At 42.4% G+C, this 23,384-nt stretch overlaps 1 protein-coding gene across 2 annotated transcripts in view; it reads right to left on the minus strand.

Moving 5' to 3' along the window:
* Window positions 1-19,640, minus strand: part of mlec (malectin) — a 58,417-nt gene extending 38,777 nt beyond the window's left edge. Inside the window, exons 1-2 of one of the 2 annotated variants that reach the window (XM_070886305.1) lie at window positions 19,190-19,640; window positions 10,995-11,173 (exon numbers count right to left, since the gene is read on the minus strand). In XM_070886305.1, coding sequence (XP_070742406.1) covers window positions 10,995-11,173; window positions 19,190-19,391 — 381 coding nt within the window. In that variant the 5' untranslated portion in view covers window positions 19,392-19,640. The remainder of the gene's footprint in view (window positions 1-10,994; window positions 11,174-19,189) is intronic. The other variant, XM_070886306.1, reaches the window with a different exon arrangement.
* Between the last annotated feature and the right edge of the window lie 3,744 nt (window positions 19,641-23,384).

The following is a 23,384-nucleotide window of genomic DNA, read 5'->3' on the forward strand; positions in this document are numbered from 1 at the left end:
AACAGTTACCTTGACTACACTTCTTCCTCTCCCTCTTCCTGTAAAGATTCGATCCCATTCTCCCAGTTTCTCCGTCGCATCTGTTCTGACTAGGCCATCTTCCATACTACTGCTTCTGATAAGTCTTCCTTTTTCCTCAACCGAGGATTCCCTCCACCTCGTGGGTTGAAGGGGTCCTTGATCGTGTCCGTTCCATTTCCACCACTGCCGCTCTCGCCCTTTCCCATCCCTCAGAACCACAACAGGGTTCCTTCCCCTTGTCCCCAATCAGGCTCCATATTCAACAGATCACCCTCTGCCATTTCCAGCCTGATCCCACCATCAAACACATCTTCTCCTCCCCTTCCAGCATTCCAAAGGGACCATTCCCTCTGCAACTTCCTGGTCCACTCCTCAAATCACCCCCAGCACCCTCTCCCCTTCCCAAGGCAGCTTCCCGCACAAGCTCAGGAGATTCAACATCTGCCCTTTTACCTCCTCCCTTCCCACTGTCCAGGGTCCCAGCCACTCCTTCCAGGTGAAACAGCAATTTATTTGTACTTCTTTCAATTTAGTATACTGTATTCGCTGCTCACTATGCGGTCTCCTCTATATTGTAGAGACCAATAGCAGATTGGATGACTGCTTTGTGTAAACCTCTGTTCAGGCTGCAAGCATGATCACAAGCTTCTGGTCCCGTCATTTTAATTCGCCCCACTCCTACTCTAACCCCAGCCTCCTACACTGTTTCAATGAAGCTTAATGTATGATCGAGGACAGCACCACATCTTTCAATTAGGCACTTTACAGAACTTCCGGACACAACATCGAGTTCAACAATTTCAGATCATAGCTTCTGCCCCCATTTTTTCAGACAGCGGTTGTTGATGATTCTGCATACCCATCTAGACTCATCTTTTGTTTCTTCACTTGTTCCATTACCACCTTCTTTCACCATCATATTTTTTTGTCATTTAATCTCTCCTGCCTTCCACCTTATCACAGATCTTCCCTTTTGTTCTTTCCTCCGCTCCCTGGTTTCCCTGCCCCTGCACTTGCTTAAAACCGGTTACATCTCCAACTTTTTCCAGTTCTGATGAAAAGGTCATCGATCTGAAACGTTAACGTTTTCTCTCTCCACAGATGCTGCCTGACTTGCTGAGTGTACCCAGCAGTGTGTGTTTTTAATCTGTTAGAATATTTTTTCAATAAATCAGGCAGCTTCACTTTTCAGAGAAAGTGGCAGTATAATTTTTTTTTAAACTTGGTTGACATCTGGAAGTATTTAAATTTGAGAGCAGAACAGTCTGTTGACCACTTGCTAAAGGAAACATCTGTTACTCAATAGGGAATTAATATAAGCCACAAAGAGTGCACACTCAAGAGCAGCAACCTTCATGCACAAAAACACAATACAACCATACTTGACTTATTTTTTTAAAAAGTTATTTATTTAGACATGAGCCCATTCAAAAAGGGCAGTTGACAGAACATCCCAGTAAGGCACAAACCAGCCAAAAACAAAGTTTAATATGCTTCGTACAGAACATCACAAATTAAACAAATGACTATTCTCATTTAACCTTGTTATTTTTCCTTTCCTCCCCATGCTGTACTTCACTCCCTGGCCAAGAGTGCCAGCAAGGCAATGTATTCCCAGGCTTTTACTAATGTCCTTCCAAAATCAGTGGTTAAAAGGCTCAGTATGGATGCCTGGAGTATCTTGCCTTGTCCTCCTGTGTGGAATCCAATAGACGCGCTCACTTCTTTGCCAGCAGCAATGAGATCAGGAAGCCTCCGCGGGGGGGGCGGGGGGGGGGGGGGGGGGCGGGCGGTGGTTGGAAGAGGAGCGAGGGGATGTGATGCTCAATGCTCTACTCTGTGTCACAAAGCATCTGAGCACCAAAACAAAGCATCAAGAAGCCACTTTTGCATTCTTCCACATTTTTAAATCATTGTTTATTACTGTTAACAGCTTTTAAAAATTAGTAGTACACCTTCCAGGTCCAGGTCAAGAGTCCAGGATCAAGTGGGAAAGCAGGTCACTGGAAGATAAAGTACAAATGGCAGGCTGGGACCAAGGGACAGACAGCAGAAAACAGGTAGCGAATGATAGGAGGCTCAGGGAGCAAGTGGCAGGCTATGCCTGGATTGGTGTAGTTAAACGTGAGCGAAACGGACTGTCGGCCAACTGTTAAAATAAGATAGATTTACCTCTATTTTCTGTTTCTGTGAACGATGACAGCAAGATAACAATTTGCAAAATATCCCAAGGCTCTTTATAAAAGTGAGTCAAGCAGGGAGCGGGAGTGCAGTTCCAGTAGATGACTAAAGGAGTGTCTAAAAAGTGTGGGAGAAGCTGCAACTGCAGCTGAACGTGAACTTAGAAAACCAGGACACCTCTCTATATTGAGCCAATCAGAAAGCTCAGTTACAAGTCCACAGTCAAATAGACAAAAATAAATATTACGCCCCAGATTTACTCACGCTCCTCTCTTAGAATTGCAGATTGTGCTCAAGCATGATTCCATAGATCCCAGCAGCCCCTTTCTAGCTCACACAAGTGGCATTCTTCAAATGTAAAGCTGGACAGTAAATGCTGCTGGGCAGGGCATCACATGGCCTGATCCTGAAAGTGCACATATGTGGACATGAAGTCAGGATCAGGCTCAGTGGGTAGCACACTTGCCAGAGTCAGAAGGTTGTGGGTTCAAATCCCACTCCAGGGACTTGAGCACATAAATCTAGGCTGACACTCCAGTATAGTGCTGAGGGAGTGCTGCATGTCGGAGGTGCCAACTTTCAGACGAGATGTTAAACAGAGGTCCTGTCTGCTCTCAGGTGGATGTAAAAGATCTCATGGCACTATTTCGAAGGTCTCCTGGTCAATATTTTTCCCTCAATCAACTTAATAAACACAGATTATCTGGTCATCATCATATTGCTGTTTGTGGGAGCTTGCTGTATTTCCCACATGACAACAGGGACTACACTCCAAAAGTACTTCATTGGCTGTAAAGCGCTTTGAGACGTCTGGTGGTCGTGAAAGGTGCTATATAAATGCAAGTCAGACTTTCTTGAAATAAGCTGGCAGCACTTGACATATTTACACAGTAGGGTACTCAGTTAAATCTTTACTCCACCAATTCATGCAACCAGTTGGAATTTCTCAAAACTTGCAGTCCTGATGATGGCTGCATTCACAATCATTTTGCCTTTGAAACTGACCTCGTCAGGATTTAGCGCATGCGCAGCCCAATGCAGAAATCCTGAAGCTGCAGTCTGTCATTCACTGCTTCTTCACAGGCTGCGCTGTGCAACCCCATCCCATCCTTCCACACAGCCGACAATTAGTGAAATCACTGATCTGATGAAAACTTCCCCTTTTTTGAACCAATATCACAGTTAGAAACCCCATGAAAGGTTAGATCCATTCAAATGAGTTGTAACTCGTTTTTTTAAATGGCGATCAGAATAATAACTACAGATATACAACCACTCTGGCTCTGAAAAACTAATTTTATATTGGTGGAGTGTCAAATTTCTCCATTAAAGTAAAAAAAAAATTAGATTTTAAAATTAATAAAGTTGGTTCATGATATTTCACTTTAACCCAGTTTGTAAAAAAAAAAATCTTTGTTTCACTCTTAAAATGTGATTATTAGGGCTTTCTATTTCCTGGTTCTCGGTCTGTGAGAATTCTGCCTTGTGATTGGCTGCTTAGACAACTTGCTGACATTGCAGCAGCTCGCACTATGGGATTCCTATTAAACTATGTGGGTTTCAGCTGCACGTTTGAAAAGCATAATTTCTCGCCACAGAGATCGCAAGATCTTTGTGGAAAGCTTTCTTCAGGGCCAGCGGCGAATGCCTTTGCTTCGATGCTGACTGCAAATTACGGGCCAATGTGATCAAAAACAGAAGTCCATCCAACACTAATTGTATGGTAGAAGTGAAAGTGCTTCAAACAAGTCTGGCCAGTTTTTCTTCAAACTACCTAACTCTGAGTACCCTGTACTTTAAAACAATTTTCTATGTAGAGCAGTACTACAGTAAATACAAAAGCAAGTATAGATGTGGCTTCCATTTGGGAAGCAAGACCTTGGTTTGTTATGGTGTTGTCTATGTGTAAACTGAACAAGTATTTGGCACTTAGCAGGGAATAGTATGCATCACTAAAATAATTTGATTTAAGTGTGTAGACATTACTGCTATTCTGGAAAATATATTATGTATGAGTTTTCAGATAACAGTACAGTGTGTCAACTAAATGGCAATTTTTCACTCAGTGGATCTGCATTATAAATTAATGCTTCTGGGGGAAAAAAGCACATTGATTGCTCATTTATGGAGAACAACATGGTATTGGCGATAAGTCATTGTTAAATAACATAACTGTGGATAATACACCAGCGAAATTAGTACTGGATAACAGCTATTTACCCTCAACATTTATGACAACTTCACTAATTAATGCCCATCACTAGCAAGACTTAAATGCTTTGAATTGTGTGCAATGTTACTTTTTAATCATACCATGAACATAATAACACACCTATTAACAGAGCTAGGTACGGTGCTAGATGCACACAGTATAATACAATAAATCAGATTTCAACCAATAACCAGTCAAAGCTGAATCTTGTCCTTTTTCTGTAGCACTGGCATTCAGCTACCTTTGAGGGTTCAAACAAACTTTAAATGTAATTCAATATTTCAAACTCAACAGTAGCTGTTACTGGAGTCCAGGATCCTGGCTCAGAACAGAGGCCAAGAACCTGGTAGGGCAGCTTAGTCACCAACATCACTGGCTGGGGCACCTCCAGATCAGCATCCAGTTTGGACCAACCCGCTGCATGTAATTCTAAGCCATTCAGGAAAGTAATTGGAGGTGCAAGTGGATACCCAACTCCCAAGAAAAGAAAGTTCTCCTCCTTTAATTCTAACTTCAGATTGTGTCGAGTGAGAGAAGATTGAAATGTATAATCTGTGATTCACCATACACATGTTCACAAATATACAATGACCCCACCATGGTATTTTTATACTGCATTTAAACTGGTTACTGAAGATCATCAAGTGAGTTAGATCCAAATGTTTCAGGTTGCATGATGCTCAGCCTATTGAAGCTGCTTGTATCTTAGAAATGCACAACGGTACCGTCAATGATTGAATGCTCTCATGCTCAGGAAAAAAAATGCATCTTAATCTGGTAAAATGGCATTTCTTATAGGTGTGGAAATTTTAAAAATTGACAAATATTCTAATCACAAAGATAATGCTCCATTCAAGTTCCCTGCCAGTGAGCAGCACCAGACAGAACAGGAAGATTGGCTAGAGATGGGTTTTCTCCAAAAGAAGGAAGAATGTGATCTGGTTTTATTTGCATCCTTTTGAAAAATTAATAGATTTGTCCAAACACAAAAAAGGTCCAAATTTACAGCATTTGATCAAGGCTTGCTCCTAATAGAAGAGCATGTCTCGAAACTGAGTATGTTGGCAATTGGACTGCATTATGGCCAGTTTAGAGCAATACGGTAGGCCACTCACAACTGCTTATGTTAGCCATTTGACAGTTTAAGCTCCATCGTAAAAGACTTGCATTTATATAGCGCCTTTCACGACCACCTGATGTCCCAAAGCACTTTACAGGCAATTAAGTACTTTGTGGTACAGTCACTGTTGTAATGTAGGAATCACGGTAGCCAATTTGCTCACAGCAAGCTCCCACAAACAGCAATGTAATAATGACCAGATAAATGGTTTTTATGATGTTGATTTGAGGGCTAAATATTGGCCAGGATACCGGGGATAACTCCCCTGCTCTTCTTCGACATAGTGCCATGGGATCTTTTACGTCCACCTGAGCGCGCGCAGACGGGACCTCAGTTTAACAGCTCATTCGAAAGATAGCACCTCTGAAAGTGCAGCACTCCCTCAGCATTGCACTGCAGTATCAGCCTAGATTTGTGTGCTCAAGTCTCTGGAGTGGGATTTGAACCTACAACCTTCTGACTCATGCGAGTGTGCCACCCACTGAGCCACAGCTGGCACTGATAATGACCAGATAATCTGTTTTAATGATGTTGGTTGAAGGATAAACGTTGGTGGGGACACAGTTGCTATTGAACTTTTTTTTCCCCTCCCAAAAGCACCTCCAACAGGGTAAATTTTAAAAAATCTATTTAAAGTGCGGTTGTTGTAGAGAGTAGAAATATATATATATATATATAACTAGGCATTAGGCACCTGCTGGATATTTAAAACTCACATAAGCTTAAAATGGACACACACATAAAATGGCTGCCCAGGCATGATGGGAAATCAGGTAGTCAAGCTGTGAACTGTTGAACGTTCAATGACCAAGCAATAACCCTGTGAGGCCCACTATAGGAATGCCTGGGATGCGGGAAGACAGAGATAAGAAGGAAACCATCTCCTGTGAACAAGGTCATAAACCAATTAATTCCCCAGGAAGAAAGATAAGAGGGAAACCATCTCCTGTAAACAAGGTTATAAACCAATTATTTCTCCCAGATGAAAGAACTAGGGAGAGAACCTATAAAGTCATCGATCAGCCCAAGCTGACAATAACCGAACATATGGTTCCCGGGATACTAGGGGAATTCTATTGGGTTAAAAGAACCTATATGTAATCTATAATCGTTGTGATTGGCTTGTGTCCAGCCGTGATGGGCTGTGTAGCTGTAGTAAACTGTTTTGTAACTGTTGTGAAACATATAAAGGTGTATGTAACCCTTTGTTCGGTGGAGAGAAACCTGGATACGGTCCTGAGTTTTCCTCCCCGCTGAGCGTAATAAAGGCCGCCAGGCATTGGAACCGACTCTGAGTGTTGAGTGATTCTTCTGAGAAAACACTAACGCTAACAGCGGTCAACAGAATTTCAGTAAAATGTGATGCTGGGCTTGTGAAATTTGTACACAAGATCTATGCAAACAATTAACAATGCAGTCATAGATTAACCCCTTGCAAACTGGGGCTGTACCTGCAGAGAGCTTTTTCATTGACAACACAGGGATGAAGTACTGGTGGGTACAGGTCCGTCACTAGTGAATGGAAAAATGTGATCTAATTAAAGCTGCTTTTGTATTGGATATCATAGGCATTCCCAATGCGCAGGTCTCACATAGCTGGCAGCAACCCCACTGTAAACTTGCCAGAAGAGCCAAGGCCAGCCACTGGAATACTTGGTTTAAAAAAAAAAGACAACACTACATTGGTTCACTACAGGCAACCCTCTTATAAAAGAAAAGTTTCTGCACTGCATTCCCAGACATCGCTCTCAAAAGGTTATGGATGGCTTACATTAGATCAACCAAAAATTAATCACCAACCCCAGACTTTGCGTTTAGTTAACTGAATTTAAAAACTTGTTGCTTGCTCTGAACTAATTTGTTCACCACAATCTTCTCAGTCATCTAGAGCAGTAACTCAAACTGTACGTGTGTGTGTAATGAAATGTTGTTCTGTGCTTTTGCCAGAAATGGCACAAAATGCAAATTTAATGTAATGTTTGAAATGTTACATAAGCCACAACCTTTCAATATCTATGCACAGGTAACCCAAGGTTACTCTGAAAAAAAACTTGAAATGGCTTTTTAGGGAGTATTGTTTTAAAAATTTGTACATTACAATCATTGCTGAACACTTTTGTATACAAAACTGACTGCTCTCACCTAGCATTCATTAAAAAGACACCACAATAATGGTTTTTTTTGCAAATTGAGTGATACAATCCAAAGGGCATGATCCTTTCTGCTGAGGAGCATTTGATGTGCAAAATATGAGCAGCAGGCCCAAAGTCAAGAATTTTTGGATTTGAGCCCATTTTTGCCAGTTGTTGCTCCTCAACTGTCATACTGATCCAGCCAAAAAAAGATAGCCAATCTGATTTAATTTTATATATTTTGAATACAACATTAACTCCCATTGCTACGGAGCATGAATCGGTACTCGTATTACAGGAGTGGAGCCGACAGAGGATGTGCAGGACGCTCCGCTTCAGCTGTACTGTCTGGTGCAAATGCCCCTGTATTCAGAACCGACGGAATTGCAGACCCAAGAAGATGTGGGTGCACGAATTTCGTGTTGGACTAAGATGCAGAGTAAATGCTGAGTTAGTTCCCTATATTTCCACTAATAGGGCATTGTATAGTGGAGCGCAACAAGACAGACGCCCAGGAATAAAAGTAAAAGGATAAAGCTGCACACAATAAGCCGAGGCAATTAAAGTGCCTGAAACACCCTTTGTTGGCCAGTAAAAATTTTCGGATGAAAGGACATCAACCTGAAACGTGAACTCTGTTTTTCTCTCTCCGCAAATGCTGCCTGACCTGCTGAATATTTCCAGAATTTTCTGATTTTATTATACAAGCTTCCTTGTGGCTACCATAACTTTCAAATGGTTGCTTCAATCACCACTCTGCAATTTCTACTACAAGTTTCAATTATGCCGAATTGATGATAAATGTATTTCTACTTTACTCTCTCCATAGGGTGAACTAGTCGGCTTCAACATTGTCCCTTAACCCTCTGGGAACTCAGTTCAAAACTGGCGCAGACTGATGCAATGCAAGTCCCCTTTTTCTGCTAGCTGTAAAGATCTTGCATGAATGAGTTTTGCATTGCTTCCTATTGGGTGCAGGCCCACAACACAAATTACTTGTACACTGAACAGCCATATTATTAAATTATTTTATATACCAGCGCCTTCAATCCAGGCCATAAAAGGTTTGAATGAAGGTGCAATATATTAATCTCATTTTACAATACAACTCCCCATCATGAATGTCTTACCGGTATTTGAAATCCACAATTGCTGCCAGCGATGCCAAGAATTGATTTCACAACAGCTTTGGAATTCTTTATCAAATATGTGTGACTTCCTACAAGCTCTTCCTTCCCTTCTAAATTGGATAGGATTCAAAAAATCCAATATGTCATCCCTTGGCACTTCCATTTGTCTTCAGTAACTCAACCTCTCAATTGTGCATTTGCGAGGAGAGAACACACACACACACACAATCATCATAGGCAGTCCCTCAGAATCGAGGAAGACTTGCTTCCAATCTAAAAATGAGTCCTTAGGTGGCTGAACAGTCCAATACGAGAACCACAGTCCCAGTCGCAGGTGGAACAGATAGTCGTTGAGGGAAGGGGTGGGTGGGACAGGTTTGCCGCACGCTCTTTCCGCCGCCTGCGCTTGATTTCTGCATGCTCTCGGTGATGAGACTCGAGGTGCTCAGCACCCTCCCGGATACACTTTCTCCACTTAGGGCGGTCTTTGGCCAGGGACTCCCAGGCGTCAGTGGGGATGTTGCACTTTATCAGGGAGGCTTTGAGGGTGTCCTTGTAATGTTTCCTCTGCCCACCTTTGGCTCGTTTGCCGTGAAGGAGTTTTGAGTAGAGCGCTTGCTTTGGGAGTCTCGTGTCTGGCATGCGAACAGTATGGTCTGCCCAGCGGAGCTGATCAAGTATGGTCAGTGCTTCAATGCTGGGGATGTTGGCCTGGTCGAAGACGCTAACGTTGGTGCGTCTGTCCTCCCAAGGGATTTGCAGGATCTTGCAGAGACAGTTAGTGGTATTTCTCCAGCAACTTAAGATGTCTACTCTACATGGTCCATGTCTCTGAGCCATACAGGAGCCACACCCTCAGTGATCACAGAAATTTGATGAAAGACGACCAATGCTCTGGGCGGGGGCAGGGAGATGGGCGAGGGTAAAGGGTTTAAGAAATGTAGCAACCATATGGCAAAGTGTTTATTGCATAAAATGGCTGTCAGGACAATACCTCTGTCCAACAGATAAGGTCTCTATAACCGAGATAATAAAGTAAAGTAATGGTTGTATATTTTAAAAGGGAAAGCTGACATTAACTTCCCATATTAAATAAAATCTACATTATCACTTCAATTGCCAAAGGAATTAGAGAAAACAAAACACAGCCCCACCCCAAGTACCATCAGAAGGGAACATATAAACAAGATAAGGAAAAAAAAAAGTTATTTTTATTTGTAGCATTCACTTTAAAAAAAAACTGAGGCACAACCTCCTATTTAGGAACAGGAGTAGGCCATTTAGCCCAGAGCCTATTCCGCCCTTCAGTTAGATCACGGCTGAAGCGTACCTTAACTTCTTCTACCAGTCTTGGTTCCGTAAACCTTACCTAACAAAAAGCTATCAATCTCAGTTTTAACATTTTCAAATGACCGAGCTGTAGCTGTCTTTTGAGGGAAGAGCGTTGCAAATTTTCACTATCCTTTCTGTGAAGAAGTGCTTCCTGACATCACTCCTGAATGGCCAGGCTCTAATTTTAAAGTTACGTCCCTTTGCTCTGGACTCCCCCACCAGAGGAAATAGTGTTGCTCTATTGACCCCGTCAACTCCTCTAATCATATTAAACACCTCAATTACATCATCCTTTAAATCTTCTAGGAGAGAATATGGAGTAACTGTTATGGCTTATCCAGGTAATTGGAGCACCCACAGTAGGACTGACTCATACAAACCAGGAAGGTCCCAAGCTTTGTGTGCTAGCCTGTGGGGAGTTAGCTGATCTCAAGCCAGGATGGCAGTAAGACACTACAATTAGCCCAGGTGTGATGTGGTTAAGACAGACAGGAAAAAAAGTCAGCTACGGTTCTTATCACTGTCCAGTGACTCCGGTAAACATGTAGACAGTGGGTGAGGATTGGGCTTAGCTGTGAAACCACCCAATGGTTGAACAATTTGCAGATACCTGTGGTCTTGGCTCCTACATTAAGAACTGTCACTTAGGATAGGTACCAAAAAGGTGGCCCTGGAACCACACACCACCATGGGTCAGCTCCTTCTGGAGAGAAAGGGTGGGGGTGGGGAGTTAAAACAGTAATTGCTAAAGTGTGCAGATGCTGTTCACTTTATACTGAAATACATTCATCTTAAAAATAATTTTACACTTTATGTAAATTGAACACCAAAACCTCTCCCATCCAGAAGAAATTAAATAAAACTACCTTCTGTTGAGACTGGGCAAAATATACTTCAGCAAACTTCAGAACCAATACATAGTCGCCTTCCTCTTTAATTGGAACATCATATCCAAATGTTTCTTCGTTGTAACGCTCAGTTTGATATAGAACTTGATCTTCAGGCATTGATCGAAAAATAGGCAACCTCATCCCATAGTCTGATGCTTGAGAAAGAGAGAGAAGAAATGGCAGAGTTACATTGAGTTCAGGAAAATATTGACAAGGCTTTAGCTTACTACCCCTGCTATTTGAGGCATCGATTTCCTCTTCCTTCAGATGTGAACTTGAGCTTTATGGCACTTAATTAACTGCCAAAATATTGAGAAGCAAATCTACAAGTGTTCAGTTCAGCCCAATTACGCGGTCAATAGTAGGCATGGTAAAAGAATTAACTTGCATTTATATAGTGCCTTTCATGACCATAGGGTGGCCAATGAAGTACTTTTCTGAAGTGCAGTCACTGTTGTAATGTGGGAAATGCAGCAAATTTGTGAGCAAGTCCCACAAACAGCAATGCGGTAATGACCAGATATTGGGCCAAAAATTGTGGCCTCGCCAGGTGCATATGATCTGCGCACACCCCCGGCAGGTCTCACAAAAGCTGGTTCTTGGCGCACGATGTGCATGCGCCGAGAACAGGCATTTCCAATCTGTCAAAATTTCTTTAGACAGATCCAATGCATCCCTGCAGGAAGGACATCCGTGGGGCAGAGATTGGGCCATTTTCCCAACTCTTACCCAGCGAAAATCCTTCAAATTCTGGAGCCTGGTAAAAGCAGGCGTATAGCCTACTTTTACCAACGTAAAGGGTTTTAAAACATATAAAATAGTAATTAAATTTAATCTTTCTATTAAAAACCCTGCCCATAAAAGGTAAGTTTATTAACCTTATCAAACCACATTAACACATTTAATGACATTCAATTTTAATTATTAAATATATGAGGTGTTTTTTTGATTTATTGTGCTGTGTTTCTTGTTTTTGATGGTTATTCTCATTGATAGCAATGGGAACTCGTACAAATGGAGTTCCCATCATCAATGAGAACACTAGATAGCCCATGTGATTTCAGCATACGCGTCCGTATGTGGAAGACATGTCCCTGTGTGCTGAGCAGCGAATGGAGGCCTCCAACCGGAATCCTACGTTCCTCCGGGACCACCAGGTATTTCAGAAGATTTTTTCCGGGTTGGAGGAGTTTGTCCGAAGGAAGCCTCCGACTGCAATTTTCGGCCCAATCTGTTTTAGTGATGTTGGCTAAGAGAAAAATATTGGCCAGAACACCAGGGCAAACTTCTCTGCTCTTCTTCGAAATGGTGCCATGGGATCTTTTATGTCCACCCGAGAGGACAGATGGGGCCTCGGTTGTTTCATCTGAAAGACGGCACCTCCGACAGCTCCCTCAGTTCTGCACAGAATGGTCAGCATCGATTATGTGCTCAAGTTTCTGGAATGGGACATAAACCCACAATCTTCTGACTCAGGAGAGAGTGTGCTACCACCGAGCCATGACCGACACTACACACACTCCTTTTAGCAAAAAAAGCAGCACCAAGTTTTGCTTTTGGACAGTTGTTCTAAGTGACCGTAACTTTATATTTTAAGAAACAGGAAGGAAGCTGAAACCCTGAAAAATGTATACAAAAAGGACTATACTATTCTGCAGTTACAACATTGAGAAGGAGGCAGGCCAAATCAAATATCCTCCCGCATTTACAGTTTAGATGCAACTGGGTTTGTAAATGTGACAACATTAAAGTTAGTGCTTTGCGAAACACTACAATAGCACTGTGTGTTTTCTCAATGTTAGAGCTGTAATAAACATACAGGGTTTTATCAAAACCAAATATTTACCATTGAAGAACGAGGGAGAGCAAGCTCCATTGACAACATTTTTATATGGCATGCATTTTGTACATGGTGCTGGTTTATGGTTCCACAGGGCTGCCACCAGACCTGTATTGATACCATTGATGGAGCTAAGTCAACATTAATTGTATTTGGCCTGGTGTTATTTTCAGACATTTTCCTTGTGTCCTTGCTGCAGTGCAACATGAGCTGTGACACAATGTGCTGCAACATTGCATTATTTTTCTTTAAGGCTCCAGGAGGTCAATTTCAGGTGCTTGTTATCCGTGATGAGTCAGTTACTGAAGGGACAAATTTCCTGTGCCTAGATGGATTGGATCACCTGAGCGGAGCAGATAAAGGCAAATCAAGTGGAGAGGAATGCGTGCCCAAGAGGGAGCCCAACTGACTTTTCATCTGTTCAAGTTAATGGATTTAAATTGGATAGGCTCCCTTATCGGTATGCGATTCTCCCCCGCTGATTTTCCACTATTTGCTGCATCCAGATGATCCAATGGGCCCAGGCACAAAACAGGAGAATCTGCCCTCGCTGTCTGTGCTCGCACATGAATAGCAGCCACTTGGCTCAGGTACCCAGAGGACAGCCAGCACACGTGGAACCATACCCCAATGTGAGTCAGCACCTTCAGGAATAGAAGAGAAGAGAAGAAAAATAACTAACCCTGTTTAAATTCACAATAAAAGTTCAAACACCGAATGAACATTCACTGGCTGTATAAACGTGCACTGTACATGTTGCATAAACAGAATACACACTGGGGACAATGTGGTTTACAGAAAATAAACCACTCGTGTTGCAGCCGCCATACCTCAGTCATGCCTGTGCAACCGGCGCCACTCCACTTTCGGTAAACCACCGGTCCCCGATGTGTATCCTCTACAGAATTTATATGGAGCCGAGTCTGAATCAAAGCCAAGAGACAAAACATTCAGAGGCAATGTTATTGAAATACTTCCTCACACAAATGAATATTTGAACATCCAAATATTCATTGCAGCCCTAGAGCTTCTACTGCAGCAATTATATTTTAATATGCTTTCCACACACCTAATGTACACAACAGGAGGTAAACGACTAGGTACACCTTTCAAAGATAACCCATTAACTAATTAGTACACCCATCAGAATTGCCCAATTCATCCTTCATCGATTTCTTAGTGTGCAAAGGGAGCTTGATTTTCACCACTATAAATTGCCAACTTGTGGCAACTCCCTAATGGTTCTGTAGGCAAATGCAACACACAATTGGTACTAACCCATATAAAAAGATAGGAGGGTACAAGGTTTGTTCCCTGATTTCTGCTGAAATTGGCCTTGGCTTGTCCACTGGGATCCTTTCTCCTGAGCACTATTCAGTGGCTCCACTTAAAGTTCATATAAGAGGTGGCTGAAGGTAGGTTTGGTCTCCCCCTCCCCCCCAAGTGGAACAGGTGCTTTTCATTTGCATATAAACAGTAAACTTCTGCCTTTATATTTTGATGTACTTGGAACAAAAAGAGCTTTGTTTAATTATATATATAGCCCTAATATGCAAGTGCTGAAATCACTCTCATGTTTGAGCGAATTCTACTTTGTTCTAATGTCTGGCAATGGACCATAATAATTTCAGAACCGCGCAGCTTGTGCCGTTTTGAAAAGTTGACACAGCAATGGAAGAATCTTTTGCTAGGACAAAATGGGGTGGGAGGTGGAGGTTAGAAAATTCAATCCATTCAGATCAAATATCTTTCAAACTTGTGGATCAGGTTTTGACAGTCGCACGACTGGGGTTGTTCCCGTTTCAGGCATACAGAGGTTGTTCTGCGTAACACCCACAAGCATTTTTTTTGTTCTAATATTGAATATATAGATTTAAGGATATGTACAGAAGCATAAAACAGTTCTTGGGTTATGTTATCCTCTAAGTAAAGGAGAAGGGGCTGGGGGGGGGGGGGGGGGGCATGTTTCGAGAGTTTAGAACAGGAAATAGCAATCAATCGTCTCCAGCATTTGAATGTTCTGACAATTATAACAAGGAAAACCTGTCAGAATACCAAAATGAATGTCAAAGATTAATTTAAGCATGGTTGACTCAACATCAACACTCTCCTCCTCACCCACACAAAAAAGTAGTTGTTGCTACGAATCACTGTTGTTTTGTGCTTCAGTGCATGATTTCTTAAGTGCAAGTGCCTAATTTTCACACTTTTAAAAAAAAAAGGATAGAACACAAGTCTGCAAAACACGCAAAATGGTGTGTAATCGATGTAGTTCGAACGTTTCCAGTGTGACTGTGCGGACAATTCAAAAATCAGTGAGTCATGCCATACTCAACTAGTAACTTAGAAGCATGTGATAGGATTATGGGTTATAAACTGATAAACACATTGCCATTGCAAGATTTCAGTAAAGCGTAATAGTGAACCATTAAATTTTCACATAGCTGCGTGTAGGCATCTTGTCATGCCTGTACCGGCTCTTTAGTCCCACAGTCCAACTTTCTCCCCATAACCCTGCAAGTTAGTTCTCTTCAAATAAATCTGCAATTGTCTTTTGAAAGGTCCTATGGAATCTGATTCCCCCACATTTTCAGATAGTGCGATCCAGATCCCAACAACCCTCTGAAAAAAGTCTAATTTCCCCCCTCGTTTTTTTTTGTCAATTATTTTAAATCTTTCACCTTTGGTTACCACCGACCCATTTGCCAGAGGACATAATGGTTGGTGTGAGAGATCTTGAACTGTGAAAAAACTCCCTGCAATCTGTCAGGAGATTGGTTAGATACCCCTGATTTTCAGTTGGTCACTGGCGTTAGCAATTGTGGTGGGAACAACTGGAGAGGATGAATTAAAATTATGCAAGAAGCATAGTATAACATTAAAAGTGTTTTTGCTAAAGTATTATTCCCACTCAGTGTATTGATACCAACATGCTTAAAAAAATGCCAAGTGAAAATATGGAATCAGTTCAGGTTCCATTTTACTTGTTATTTCTAGAACTTTAACCAATTGTATTACATTAAACATTCATTTTTGCGAAGTTAAGACAATATGAAAATTAAAACTCATGTCATGTGTTCAGTTCTTGTCAGACACTACACTAATGCTGTGTCGTTCCATCTGTAAAAGGCAGAGCTGAATACTACAAGGCAATAATGTATCCTGGGATTCAGATGATGCAGTTAGCTGCATAACTTGCACCTGAACTTTAAATTTGTCATGTCCAAGAGATAGGGGTTCACTTAACTGCAGCACAGTTCCACAGGCTACAGGTGACATGTGGTACCTCGCCCAAGTGGCCAGTATTGCCCGACAGTGAGTGTCACAGGTTCTTTGCCCAAAGGAGGCATCACAGTATAGTCTGATTCTGTCTTCGCCCAACACATACACATATTTCCAGCAAGTGCCTGCAATCCGGGAACCCTGGCAAATTATTCCGTTCGCTAATCCAAGTGTTCTGTGGCCAATCACTGCACCAGCTGAAATCAGCAAACTCACAAACCAAGGATTGAACCTATTATTGTATAGTAATGAGGGAGATTTAATCATTTTTCCCTTCCCAGGACTTTTCCAAAGTTCTGTTCATAGTCACTGCACAGGCTTGACATGTAGTTGAGTTCCTGACTTGATCTAAATATAACGCAGGTGGCAAATACCAGCTTCCTGTACCTGTTGGACCAAATGTAAATACTATGAGGGAGACTGGGTAGCAGAGTGAACTGTAACCCTATCCTGGCACCTCTAGGAGGTTCAAATCTAGTGCCGATAATGGGATAAAAGCCTCCTCCATCCTAAGGATTCAATGTGAAATGAGGTTGGGTTAGTCTTGGCCAAGCTCGTAGTGGGCATGAGCCTTCAGCACAAAAGTGCCTGAATTAGCAATTTCTTTCAAAGATGGTCGATGTGGAAAATGGGAAATGTTGCACTAGTGCACTAATTGGGAATCTTGAGACTGGGATTAAGCACGACAGTTGGGTTGTTACTCTTCAGCTAGATGCGCCGTATCTGACCTAAGCACTTGATGCGGATACTCGCTACCTGAAATGGAAAATTGTTCCATTATCCAGCACCAACGTCCCTCACAAAAAATACACAAATTTTGCAACAAGACAACAACAAAATACAACAGATCATTAAAATATAGCAGTAATGCCTCGAATGGCTCAAGCACACTAAAATAACTAGGTTAGATTTTATCAAGGACATTTCCACCAGGAGCTTGGCTAAAGTACCAGTTCAGTTCCCATGCAGTGCTATTCCACATTGCTATCTTAATAGTTCTTTGTTGGAGGCAAATATTTTGAGCCATTCCAAATTAACAGTGTGAGAAGAACATGGTTTGTTTTCTTTTCAAAGAAGGATATCCCAAACATAACGAAAATGGAACATGCTCCATAATCTCAATGAAAAGCTGTCATCACCACGTCAACTTCAAGCTAAGCAGACATATGTTTGGCCAGAAGCACTTATTAACAGCCACCATAAAGTGGGTCAGAAAGTAGAGGGGGAAAAAAAAAGGTCAGTTAATGTCAAATACACTTACTTTATTTGGATACACCTTGGATCAAACACTTGCATCACAAATTTAAAAGTTTCATTTTCTGCCGATTTTACTCATTAAAACTCACATTTGAGACTGCAAACATCAATGTGCAAACAGATGGAATTGTAAAATTAATTACCCATCTTTTCTTTTTGGCCACCTGTGTGACATGAGGAGACGCCCATTACTCCAGAGTGCATTATAACCGTGACAGAAACTTCTTCATAGAAAAACTTAAATGTAATGTCCAAATAATGAGGCCTTTAATACAGTTCCTCTTCACAGTACAATCTCACCTCTATGCAATTTCCTCACGTTAATCTTTCCAAAGATGTAACAGTAGATGTCTTATTTGATACACATTTTATCTGCTTCAAGTGCTCAGAAAAGAGAAATGAAAGCCATCTCCTCTCCCTGATCTGACAACACAATTTATTTACTCAATGTCATAAGTTGCCACTGAGCCAAAAACAAAACAACATATTTCCCCCCCACAAGATGCTAACTCATACTGGATATGGATCCACAGGTGCGACTGTCTCACTCAAGCCTTTTCATTGTCCTAGGCAACAAATGTTGGCAAGCTACTCAACCAGAGCAGAGACTAATCAGGTTATCACCATAATACCCACAGACACAAACACATTCCAGCCATTGGTCACTGTAATGACCAGTATTAGGAGCCCAGGCTCATCGCTCCCTCCCACCCCACCACAGGCCCGAAGGACAATTGTAGCAACACCTTAGTTGAGATCAGTTAACAGTACAAATGTTCTGGTGGTGACCACTTCATGAATTTAAGACCCAGTCAAGCTCAAATGAGTAGGAAGCTATGAAGATTTGTAATTATATGTACAAGTCAGACAAAGACACATGTATTAATGCACTGCGAATCAATGAGTCGTGGGTTCACATCATTCATCCTCACTACAAGTTCCTGATCGCAGCTGTGTGGAGGAGGCGCGATTCCTCATGAGCAAGAACAAAAATGGATTCCAAGGCAAGTTCATCCGCTCCTCTCGTGCAATACTAATCAGCAGGTGGTAAAATGCCACAGGTGTGGGAGCAAGTCATCTGCCTTCATTCTATTCAGAATGCCACACAACAGAGCATCTATCTTGTAGAAATTTTCCACAATAGATTGAAGATAAATAAGTTAGTTAGTGAGCTGTGATGGTTAGCTATCCATATAAATCATTAGCAGTTATCTGCAATAAAGCTTATTGCACATTTAAACCACATCTGTACTCTGTTATAGCATCAAGTAATCCCAGATCAGGTCAGATGCAACACAGAGGTTCTTCTATAGTTGCTGATAAGGTGCATACAATCAATATTTAAAAAGCACGGTTATGTGGCATCCAGGATTTTTGTAAGAGACAAAAATCACATACTTTTTGGTTACTTGATCACACTTGGAAGGAAAGGGGGCGGGGGGAAAGAGAGGACATCCATGTGGCCTGATTAACAATCCATTTAGACGACCAACATGTTGCCTGCCACATGTGCTCCAGCAGTCAGTAAGAAAAAAAGTTGCTGGCAAATGTAAGTTGCCTCTTCCCCACCCCCACGCCTCAGTACTGTCATCCCTCACTTTGACAAGCACACTTGGGGAAAGTTTTATTTCTGGCTTTTTTTTTGCAAATTCACAACTTCACTCCAAGACACAGCCAGCATTTTGAGCACTGATTATTAAGTGAGATCAACAATTAAATGTAATAAAACAGTGGGCTCCCCCACATTTGGCATGTACTTCCCCAGCCCCTCCTCCCATCCCCCATGGCTTACCCCTGCCTATTTTGCCTTCCAGCGGGTCCCTCTTGAAGTGGATGCCGTGGACGTCGGTGTGAGCCTCGCCGCCGGCGTTGATGGCCCATATCACCTTGTCGGCCTGGCCGCTCGCACCGCAGCAGCAGCGTGCCGTCACCAAGGCCGCCGTTAGCAACCAGAGGCAGTGCGCGCTGCGAGTGCAGGGCTTCCCTCTCCTCATCTCACACTCGCTGGCTCCGGGGCTGAATAAACCGAACTATTGTGGCACGGCCTCCACCATCCACAAAAAAAAACCCCAAAACAAACAAGTAAAATCCACTTTCCTTTTAAAACACTTTTTACATTTATCCACCCCCCACCACCACCCCTGATAAAGCTGCAAGGCCCCGGGAAAAAAATTATCTTTTTTTAATACAGGTTGGAGAGCGCTGAGGGAAAAGGCGGGGCTCAACCTAACCTGATGAAAACGAACAGCACTCGGCGTCTTACTGATTGACAAGGCGTTTGACCAATAGGACGTAGAGTGTGGTGGGAGGTTGCCTGTTTTAACCAGGGAGGCGCGGCCAATCAGCGCGTCGGGGGCGGGCCTTCAACTAGTCAAGTTAGGTTGCGTGGGAGCGCAAGCCTGGTCAGTTGGCAAGTGCCAACCGAATGCGGAAGTAGGTTCACTGGGTCAATGGATGCAAAGGGGGGGGGGAGGATTTTCTCCACGCTTTACAGAACTATTTTCGCTAAAGATGGCTTGTTTAGAAAATACATCTGATATGTATCATATGCGTTTTATTTTTCTCTTGAATAGTCAATTGAAATTGCAGTCACTGCTTGATTTTGTAAAATATGGTTTACAATTCCCCCCCCCCATCTGCGTAAAATGAGTCGATCGCGACTAACCAACCAGAGAGATCCAACGCACACTAGCCGCGGTGCAGTGTGGGAGCGCGAGCCAATGATTGGAAGCCAGGCAGGCGCGGGAGGGCGGCAATTGGGCAGTACGAGCACCAGACAAGTTGTGCCGAAATCGTGTTCTCAGCACAACTGCCACAGATTGCAACACTCTTTAAGCAAGTAGGCCCGTGTTTACTTTCAATAGTAATGAATATCAAATGATTAGGTTACCATTCTAAACTCAAAATAAATTGATCAGCTGCGGATGTTGCCAGTTGTAGTTCCTGATGGACTTTCTGGCTTGTTCTACTCAATCCAATGTTGGTCCTGTGGAGAATACAGTCACACATTTTAGGTATTCTTAATGTCTGTCCTCAGTCTGCACCAAGAATCATTACTCTTGATCATTTTAATCTCCATTTTAATTTACCTTCCCCAACACAGCTGATGCATTTGTTTCCTTCCTCTCACATTTTAAATTGATTTCCCCCACCTACACACTCATCTGTGGCTTCAAGCCCCTCAAAGTGTCTAACCAACAACACTGCTGAATTCCCTCCTCTATCACGTGCCTTTCAATTGTGTCAATGCCTTCTCCCATTTCTACATTCTCAAACGCCAACCAATTGTGGCTCACTACGCTGAATAGTTATAGAGGGGTGTGGGAGAAAGGGCTTTCAATTCACGGGGCACTGGCACCAGGACTGGGGAAAGAGGAAGCTGTTCTGTTGGGACGGTCTCCGAATCGAATAACTTGGGCTCTAGATAGGGCTTTAAACTAAAGAGGCATCAGGTGAGGGGAAATTTAGAAATCTAAAGAGAAAAGTCAAGGTAATGGAGCAGTGTAGCGATTTGGGTAAAGATAGTGAGTGATGTGAAGGGACACAGAGTTTAAAGGTAATCGTGCATCTGAATAAGATGAAAGCAAGGAACAATGGTAAAAGGTTAAAACTAATCATCATCATTATAGGCGGCCCCTCGTATCGAGGATGACTTGCTTCCACACCAAAAAAGGATGAGTTCACAGGTCTTTCAATGAAATCTAAAGGCTCTACCTGAATGCACAAAGCATTTGTAACAAGCTAGACGAATTAGTGGCACTAATAGTATAAATGGGAATGATGAGACTGAAAGCTGATAAATCCCATGGACCTGATGGCCTAGAATCATAGAAATTTACAGCATGGAAAAAGGCCGTTCAGCCTATCGTGTTTGTGCTGGCTGACAAAGAGCTCTCCAACCTAATCCCACTTTCCAGCTCTTGATCCGTAGCCTTGTAGGTTACAGCACTTCAAGTGCATGTCTAAGCACTTTTTAAATGTGGTGAGGTTTTCTGCCTCTACCACCCTTTCAAATTAGTCAGACACGACCTTCTCTTAACAAATCCATGCTGACTGTCCTTAATTAATCCGTGTCTTTCTAAATTAAGATTTATCCTGCCCCTCAGAATGTTTTCCAATAATTTTCCCACCACTGAGGTTAGGCTGACTGGCCTGTAATTACTCAGTCTATCCCTTACTCCCCTTTTTAAACAACGGTAAAATGTTAGCAGTCGGAACTTAAACGAAGGAATTGAATGTAATATCTCCAAGTTTGCAGATGACACTAAGCTGAGTGGCAGTGTGAGCTGTGAGAAGGATGCTAAGATGCTGCAGGGTGACTTGGACAGGTTAGGTGAGTGGGCAAATACATGGCAGATGCGATATAATGTAGATAAATGTGAGGTTATCCACTTTGGTGGTAAAAACAGGAAGGCAGATTATTATCTGAATGGTAACAGATTCGTAAAAGGGGAGGTGCAACGAGACCTGGGTGTCATGGTACATCAGTCATTGAAAGTTGGCATTCAGGTACAGCAGGTGGCGAAGAAGGCAAATGGCATGTTGGCCTTCATAGCGAGAGGATTTGAGTATAGGAGCAGGGAGGTCTTAGTACAGTTGTACAGGGCCTTGGTGAGGCCATACCTTGAATATTGTGTACAGTTTTGGTCTCCTAATCTGACGAAGGACATTCTTGCTATTGAGGGAGTGCAGCGAAGGTTTACCAGACTGATTCCCAGGATGACAGGACTGACATATGAAGAAAGACTGGATCGACTAGGCTTATATTCAATGGAATTTAGAAGAATGAGAGGGGATCTCATAGAAACATAAAATTCTGATTGGATTGGACAGGTTAGATGCAGGAAGAATGTTCCCGATGTTGGGGAAGTCCAGAACCAGGGATCACAGTCTAAGGATAAGGGGTAAGCCATTTAGGACTGGGATGAGGAGAAACTTCTTCACTCAGAGTTATGAGCATGTGGAATTCTCTACCACAGAAAGCTGTTGAGGCCAGTTTGTTAGATATATTCAAAAGGGAGTTAGATGTGGCCCTTATGGCCAAAGGGATCAAGGGGTATGGAAAGAAAGCAGGAATGGGGTACTGAAGTGCATGATTAGCCATGATCATATTGAATGGTGGTGCAGGCTCGAAGGGCCGAATGGCCTACTCCTGCACCTAGTTTCTATGTCTTCCAGCACCACACCTATAGCTAGAGAGGATTGGAAAATAATGGCAAGAGCCTTTGCTATTTCCTCTCTTGCTTCTCTTAACAGCCTGGGATATATCTCATCCGAGCCTGGGGATTTATCCACTATCCCTAGCCTACATCTAATGTTTTGGAAGAGGTGGCTATAGAGATAGTGGATGCATTGGTTGCCATCTTCCAAAATTCCATAGATTCTGGAAAGGTTTCCGCGGATTGGAAGATGACAAATGTAACCCTGCTATTTCAGAAAGGAGGGAGAGAGAAAACTGGAACTACAGACCAGTTAGCCTGACATCAGTAGTCGGGAAAATGTTAGAATCTATTATTAAGGACGGGGTAACGGGGCACTTCGAAAATAATAATAGGATTGGGCAAAGTCAACACGGATTTATGAAAGGGAAATCATAAATCTGACATCTGTTAGAGTTTTTTGAGGTTGTAACTAGCAGAATAGATAAGGAGGAACCAGTGGATGTGGTGTATTTGGATTTTCAGAAGACATTCGATAAAGTGCCATACAAGAGATTATTAAACAAAATTAGGAATCATGGGATTGGGGGTAATATTCTAGCGTGGATTGAGGATTGGTTAACGGTCAGAAAACAGAGAGTAGAAATAAACAGGTCATTTTTGGGTTGGCAGGCTGTAACGAGTGGGGTACTGCAAGGATCAGTGCTTGGGCCCCAGTTATTCACAATCTAGATCAATGATTTGGATGAGGGGACCAAATGTAATATAACCAAGTTTGCTGATGATACAAAGCTAGGTGGGAATGTAAGTTGTGAGGAAGATGCAAAG

This window comes from Pristiophorus japonicus, chromosome 8 (assembly GCF_044704955.1).
Source record: "Pristiophorus japonicus isolate sPriJap1 chromosome 8, sPriJap1.hap1, whole genome shotgun sequence".
Lineage (NCBI taxonomy): Eukaryota > Metazoa > Chordata > Chondrichthyes > Pristiophoridae > Pristiophorus > Pristiophorus japonicus.